The sequence below is a fragment of the Verticillium dahliae genome, genomic scaffold (assembly GCF_000150675.1).
Source record: "Verticillium dahliae VdLs.17 supercont1.4 genomic scaffold, whole genome shotgun sequence".
NCBI classification, from domain to species: Eukaryota; Fungi; Ascomycota; class Sordariomycetes; order Glomerellales; family Plectosphaerellaceae; genus Verticillium; species Verticillium dahliae.
The window spans coordinates 631725-639413 of NW_009276925.1; the positions used below are offsets into that span (position 1 = coordinate 631725).

A 7689-nucleotide genomic window follows, 5' to 3' on the forward strand; every position below is an offset into this window, starting at 1 on the left:
CTTCCCCAGTCCAGGGTCCAGTACCTGAGGGTCCGCCGCTAACGCTATTGGGCACGCGCTCCAGACCTCACACCCCACTGGCCTCTGATGGCTTGCTACCTTGGTCCTTTGTCCCAGGCATCGTATTCCCCTCAATTCCGCTTCTCGAGCTTACTTGACCTGGGACCTTTACCTACAAGTAGGTACCGTACCTTGCCTTACCTGGAAACCTTCCCTGGATCGACGGAGAAGGGCGGCCGCATCGTGACCCAAATCCTTTTCAGGAGCTCCAGGTCCTGATTGACCGACTGTTGTCTTCTCTCAACGACGCACCGCATCCACAGCATAGCCAGTGCTGCAGGTGCCCTTCCGTCATGAAATACCATGGGCCCTGTCTGTCACGGCGTCGACTCTGCCCACATGGAGAGGCGGCACAGTGTTCATGCATCCTGGGCCGTGGCGCACGCGGCTTCGCTTCGCCTTGCTTTGGCTTTACATGACTTTCCGCAACACCAACCGCATTCAGCTTGACATTGAACGCACACACACTCGACTGGCCTCAACACTACTTTCATCCCGAGAAAAAGCCCTTTGCTGCACCATGCGACCTACCAGAAACGGCAGGGCGCAGAGGCGCTGTCAAGCAGAGCCTCGTTTGAGCTTTCTTCTCTTCACCCCATCATCTTTATGGATAATGCACTAATCCCGACATGATCAGGGAGCCATTTCGACAATGATGCATGCCTTCGATCCGATAGAGTTCCCGAGATACACACACCCCCGGAAACAAAAGGACGGAAAGGAAAAAAAATCAATTAGCACCTCTCGGGGGCGATGCCACGGAGCTCGGCCTTCGCTCTCTGTGCCAGTCCAATCCAGCCCCTTTCTACCACTTCTCCTTGAGATTGCAGCCCCTGGCTGCCCAGGCCGCCTCCCGGTCCAATCATCCTCGGACCCATCGACGTCTTCGTTCGAAGCTTGCTAGTGGTCTTCGGCCGCAACTCCAAGCATCCTGGTCCTGCTTCCTGCGCCGGGATATGTTCCCTAGACTTCTTCGCTTCCCCGTTCTCTCCACTCTGCATCAGACTCTGGACGGAGAAGACCTACCCGTCTACCGTTTCAAACCTGGGGCCTGGGGCTCACCCAATCTCCCATCCTGTGCTTCGGATTTGAGGTTGCATCGTTGTCCCTCGCCACCGTCAAATAAGCACTCAAATCCCATGTACTACGTGTGGGTTCGAGCTACGACTCAACGAACACTCTTTAAAGTCCCAAACCTGACCAGAATTCCCGTTTGATCGTCATCGCTTGTCCCAAGCTGTATTTATCGCAGACGTCAAAAATCCCCAGCCCACGTTTGACAGGATAGCAAGGCTCCAACTGCACAGACGGAATCGCCCCTGCGCCGGGCAATTCGACCGGCCTTTTTCTTAGCTCAGTGGACACGGTGCACAAATAGACGACGTAGTTGTTTTCTCCCTTACACAGTAGGCCCAGAACCCACGTCCATCACCTCGGGTCTCCTACCTGTATACAGGGTTGCAAGGTTGCAGAAGGAAATGGACAATGGCAAGCTCGTTTCATCTAAAGGGTAGCATCCAGTCCAGCCCTGTGCGTTGGTATTGCCCGAGATCGATCTCCGCCTGTCATGTGCTTCACTGGCAACCTGGATCTCGTCCCCCGATGATCCCGAGAGCCTTGCAGCCACCGATATCACAAGGGATCTCTGGCCTCTGGACTGGACCTTTCTTAGGCTCACAAACGGGCGCCTGCAGCAACTTGTGGCACGCGGCCACGCGGCATCCCGTCGCCATGTGTACGGTTGAGAAGAGGTATTCCGCTGTCTATCGGTTCGTCCGGCTGTTCTCTGCCCACTCTTGCAGACCTTCTTGCCAACACCATGGCACCCATCCCGTCTATGTTGACGCCAAGCTATGCGATATGGTTTTGACAATGCGATGGAATCCGAAGGAATGACCCGTGAAACCAAACGGTTTGGCGCTGAACTCCAGGTTGCCCTATCCATCAAACACCTCGTGCTGAAGCTCGATGCCCATGTCCTGGGCAATATCCTTCATCCGCTTCTCCATCTCATCCTCCATGCCACCGCCACGACCTAACCACTGACGTAGCTTGAAGAAGTAAAAGGCGACATCTGTTGTCGCCATGACCATTTTGAACAGAACATGACGCCAGGCATTGTTGAATCGCTGCCCCAGGGGAAGCCTCTTGTCCTCGAACATGCTGCGACTCGCCCACTCGCCCATCATCTTGATGCGATTCACCGGGGATCCCAAATGTTGATTGTTGCCCTGGACGATGCGCATGTTGCGCCCGATGAACATGAGCTCCTTGGGTAGCTTGTCACCATCACCCAAGATCTCACGCACTCCCTGCTTCATCCTCCTCTGCATTTCGTAATGGCGCTCGGCCGGCGTCGCCCCCTCCAAGCCCTTCATGAGGCCGCTGCGAGTCCGCTGGTCGCCACCTTCATAGGGACGCAGCAGCGTGGCGCTGGCAAAGATATCAGCGGCCTTGATCCCCCAGTCCTCCGTCACCCGGCTGATGGTCGCGTTGTCGAAAGTCAGGAGCGCTTTCCAGAATTGGCCATACTGCTGGCGGAACTTGGGGTCCATGTACACGTAGAGACCGTGGTCGATGAGCACCAGTTCAGCGCGGCCATTGGGCTTGCGTCGAATGAAGATGTTGCCGGGGTGCGGGTCACAGTGTACGACGCCCCATTTGAAGATTTGCGCGGAGAAGAGATCAATCATGGTCGTCATGACATCCTTGGTCGAGACGCCGAGGCCACCCTTGCCCCGCGGGCCCTTCCACTCGAGGCGCTCCGGCTTCAGCTGCTCGTTGTAGCCCTGGCCTCGGAGCTGACGGCGCGCGAGGTCCTTCTGGGTCGGCGGCGGAAGCTGGGCGCCGTTGACGCCGGGCGAGCCCTTGCCATATCCACCACGCCAGGTGCCCGTGATGCCCTCCTTGTCCCACAGCCTGACGCCTTCGATCCACTCGGTCGTCATGACGCGTCTCGAAGACAGCTCGGGATAGACGACGGGGACGTAGACGCGGCCGCGCAGTCTCTTCTCGCTCTCGACGAGCTTGCGCATGGTCTCGGAGTTGCGTGCCTCGTTCTCGAAATCCGTCTCGAGCTCGAGCCGCTCGGTGATGAAGGGCACGAGGCTGTACAGCGGCAGGTCGAACCACTTGCTGTAGATCCACGAGACCGTCTTGAACGCCCACAGGTCCCAGGCGATCTGGCTCGCAATCTCCCGCTTCTGGATCTTGATGGCGACCTCGCGGCCGTCGGCCAGCCGCGCCCAGTGCACCTGGGCAACGCTGGCGCTGGCGCGCGCGCGCCTCTCCATGATGCCCTTGCCGCTGCCGCTGCCCTGCGCAGCGCCCGGCGCGAAGCTGACGCCAAAGACGTCCTCGACGCTGCGGCCGCCAAAGTCCTCGCGCACGACGCGCTCGACGTCGGCCCACGAGTTTTGCGGCGCATCGTCGAACATGCGCGCGAACATTTTCTGAAATTCTGGCGGCAGCACGGCGTTCGGGCGGCAGCCGGCGGATTGCATGGCGATGGCCTGACGATCTGAGGTAGAGGCCGCCGTTGGCGCCGGAGGAGCTCGAAGAGGCGCTCGGCGTTGCGGTGATGGACATCGGTCACCGAGTCGCCGACCCAGGGGTCCGGGCGAAAGTTGAGCTTGTAGTCGAGAGCGACGAGGAGGCCGGTGCCAAAGGTCCGCGCCGAGCGCGTCACGCCGGCGGCGTACAAGTAGCTGTCGAGGGCGTAGAGGGCGCCGGCCGTCGCGGAGAGGAGGAAGAGGCGGCGGAAGAGGCGGCGGGAGCGGGTGTAGGTGCGCGCGGCCTGCGGGGCGCCGAGCGAGGAGGGCGAGGGGGGCGCGAGCGGCTGGAAGGCGCTGCGACGGCTGGCGGAGCGGGTTTGGAGGGTCGATGGTCGGGGCTGGCGCGCCGCGAGGTGGGTTCGGAGGAGGCGCGAGGATGAGGGCGCCGCCGCCGTAGAGAGGGTTCGCCGGGATGCGGCGAAAGTGCACCGGGATGTGACGATGTGTGGTCGTGGCGACGAGAGCGGGCGCCGGCCGAGGCCCGCTATCCGTTGTTGTAGCATGGCTCGTGTGTGTTTGTGTGTGTGTGATGGAGAGCCGATGTTTGTAGGGGCGAGGTGGAGGAGGAAGATGGCGGCGAGCAGCAAAGGCTCAAAGGCCTTTGGGTATGGCGGTGGAGAGACGGCTCGAGGCTTAGTGATGACTGCGATATGGCAGGAAAGATTGTTCTTGGGTCGTGACGACATGATGGGTGTCTGGGGTTTGCGACGGGACCGTGCGCTTATCCCCGGAGAGCTGCCTATTGATCAACAGGCGCCGGAGATAGTCCTTTGCACGGTGGCATGAGGATGGACGACATGACTGAGGCTCCTGGCGTGTATCATCGTGAGCTCGATAAGGCGTTTTGCGCTTTGCGGGCTTGTGAATTCTCTGTGATGCTGTCATGAATTAAAAGCTGGTGTTGCCACGCAGCACGTGGATAACCTCACATCTCAGCGGATCAAAGCTACACTATCCCACAGCGACGTCTTGTCTTGCGGACCTCGTTGCAATTCAACTCGCAATTAATCTCGTGTTGTCAAAGGCGTCTCTGGGATACATGATTTCTGCAAAGTAGATTTCGAACAGAACGCGATACCTGGAATGACAGTTGATCCGAAGATAAACGTGTCATACATAGTGTGCTGCATCTCCGCATTGACACCAGCACCACCACGCGACCTCAGGCACGCAGTATAAGTTGGTCAAAAGCTTCGAGTTTTAGACCTATTCGGTATGTTGTGCGTTATTTCTGGGATATGTGTTGCATACCAAGTATACCACATGCAGTAGTTTTAGTTCTGCGGTTTGATCTCTACTATGTCCAATCGCAGTTGTGATGGATTTGTGAAGCGACTTCTCGTAACAAGAGTCTCAATCCATGGAACCAAGCATTCCAGTATACAGGAAGTTGGTCAATCATCAATTCGAACCTCCGGGGATTCGTGTTGGAATACCACAGTTGAAAGTCGCACAACGGGTCTCGGCACGTACCACTCCAGGCTGGCAGAGAAAGAGGATTCAAAGTCTCAACAAGACGAAAGCCAACCAGATTTAGACAGCGCCCTTCATTCTTCCCTAGGGCCCGCGTCCACGTGGTCGAAAACGCGAAGCAGACAACAGGCAAACTATCGAACGGGATCGTCATATCGGGAGCATATCCCAACATTAAGAGCCACACGTCCGACTCTCGAGGCAAGGCCCATTGCCCGGCAGCGAGACAGCGGCATCCAGATCGCGGGCCCAGCCAACCACAATGCGCATCGCCGCCAAGAGGCCGCACAGCATCAAGTCGGAGGCAAATGCCAGACTGCGAGCTGCACGCGCCTGTGGCCGGGCAGCGAGAGCAGCGGGATGAAGCAGGGCGGTCTCGGACTCGGAAATTCTGAGACGTGCGGGAGGCGCCGCGTCGCAGCATCGAGCCGTGCTCCGCTGTTTGAGGACGGCGATGACGTGGTGATCGGGCTAGATTGGATGGAGAAGGCAGGGCAGGCCTTCGCCAAGGGTACCTGTTTTTGTTCACTTGATGGAATGGGAGAAAAAAACTAAAACTGAATTTGAAGAGGAGAGAAAAAAAAAAAAAAAAAAAAAAAAAAGGTAGTCCCAGCTTCGCCACTGCCTGTTGACCCGATCGACTCGAGCCATGCTCACGAGCAAATTGACTTCGAGACCCGGCGGAGGAGGACAATAGGTCCGTGGCTGACTGAGGCTGGTCTCGGCATATTTCGCATAGGCATGTGTCGGAGCACGGACAAAGCTTGACAGGCTGACGGGGGCCGGCTGATACGGTACTTTCCCACATGGATGATCTGCGGGGCAGGCGAGAGTCCAGATGAAGCAGCCGGGACGTCTGCTTCAGAAGCAGTCAAGGGGTCTGGAGTCTGACAAGGGAAGAAGCATAGGTGGTTGAGGCTCTCGTCGTGTCGAGTTTCGGCGCAGCAGAGAGGCCTCGAGTCGCGCTGGAAAATCAAGTACGAGTAAAAGGCGACCGGCCTGTCGATGAGGTGATGGAAGAATGAGATCATGCCAATCAGCGGACATTACCATGTTGCGAGTTTTCTCCCAAGGAGATGACGGCAAGGAATCGACCAGGGTATGGAAGCAGCACATGAATTGGTAGGCAAAAAGAAGAAAAAAGACGCGGGAGAGTGCGTTTGATGGGACGCGTGTCAATTGGCACGTTTGGGGAGGTCGTGGCCACCCCACATTCAATCTTGGCCCTTGAAGCGTGGGAAAGGAGAACCCCCCGCCGGAGCAGGAATGACCGACCCAGCTTCCTTTCTTGCATCAACAGAGGAAGCACGTTGGAGCATGGCAGGAACGAACAATTGACCACCCCTCCAGAACGTAACCGATTTCGGACTCAGCAAGGTCCCTTCGAGGCCCAAGGGAGCATCAAACGCCCAGAGGCCCCCGAAAACACATCGGTCCCAGCACCAGCAACTAAGGTTCTTAAAACATGCTCCAGTGCAGTGAAGGTTCAGCTACCGTGCCTTGCGTGCCTATTTTAGTCTGGCCTCCAGCGCCCTCGTGGCTCCAGACAAACATGGCGCTATTGCCATTCCAGGTCAAGGCGAAGCACTTGAGTGCGGAGAACATCCAGGCTAGCTCTGGTAGCGCATGAGTGGTCAAAGCATTGTCAAGTTCACAAACGAGGTTCAAAGGAGCGGACAGTGTGGCGGGGTTCCAGCGAAAGACGGGAGGGGCTCAAAATATCGCATTGTCAAGACTCGCCATGCCAATGAGGTGTCAGTAGGTACTTTTTTAGTCTCAGAGGTATGCAGTGTTCAAAGGGCTTCCGAGTGGATACGAGGATTGGAAGCCAAGCGGCGCTGGTCATTGGCTGTGCCCTCTTTTCGACGAGGGGGGGGCGCATGCGGGTTCCGAGCCGATTTCGAAAGGCATGGGCGAGGAAGGCAGAATGCAACAGTAGAAGGGGAAACATGGCAGCCCGCATCGCATCGTCTTGTTTTTCATTTGAGCCACGTCGACGGTGCTGCTGCTGCTGCTGCTGCTGCTGCATTCTGCTGTTGTATGTATCCTTGCATCGAGTGCGTCTTCTCGACCAACTTTCCGACCTTGCCGCGAGTGAGAGACACATGTCGAGGATCAAATCTCCGAGCCACCTTATCTCCAAATGATGCGGGCAAGGTGGGCAGCACGCCAGTGTTGTTGATGCTGGTCTGGCCTCGTCTGCTTGGAAACCCTGTCTGATGGGAGTGGAGGAAAAGCAAAAGCAACCAAGGCAAGGCCCCCGGCACGCTGTTGGCTTCTGCCACCGTAACATTCTCCCGCAATTCCACCCTCCTGGTGGCTGCAAGTGAGGTGAGTGCGTGTGGTGGAGTGAACAGTGGCTAGTACATGTAGCTTAGCCTGCAACCTGCGAATGCCCCACCACCCCCCTCCCCCCCCCAGTCTAGATAGAGAGATGTATAGAGATATATATAGATAAATATATATCAAGCGCAACGGGAAACAAGCTGGTGAACAGAAAAAAGGACCAGTTAAGAGAAAAAGCCCTCGAACGACCGAAAAAAGCGAAGGGGCACCCGGTTAGGAAAAACCAAAGAAAAAAGAAAGAAAAACCATGGACAAA

The 7689-nt window shown here is 57.0% G+C and overlaps 1 protein-coding gene across 1 annotated transcript; it reads right to left on the reverse strand.

Annotated features, from left to right (window-relative positions):
* Positions 1-1997: 1997 nt before the first annotated feature.
* On the reverse strand, positions 1998-4300 carry VDAG_02548 (ABC transporter; the record flags this gene model as incomplete). The annotated part of the gene is made up of 2 exons (XM_009653201.1): positions 1998-3512; positions 3647-4300. 2 exons carry the CDS (start codon positions 4298-4300, stop codon positions 1998-2000), a joined length of 2169 nt encoding a protein of 722 aa, XP_009651496.1.
* Positions 4301-7689: the final 3389 nt, after the last annotated feature.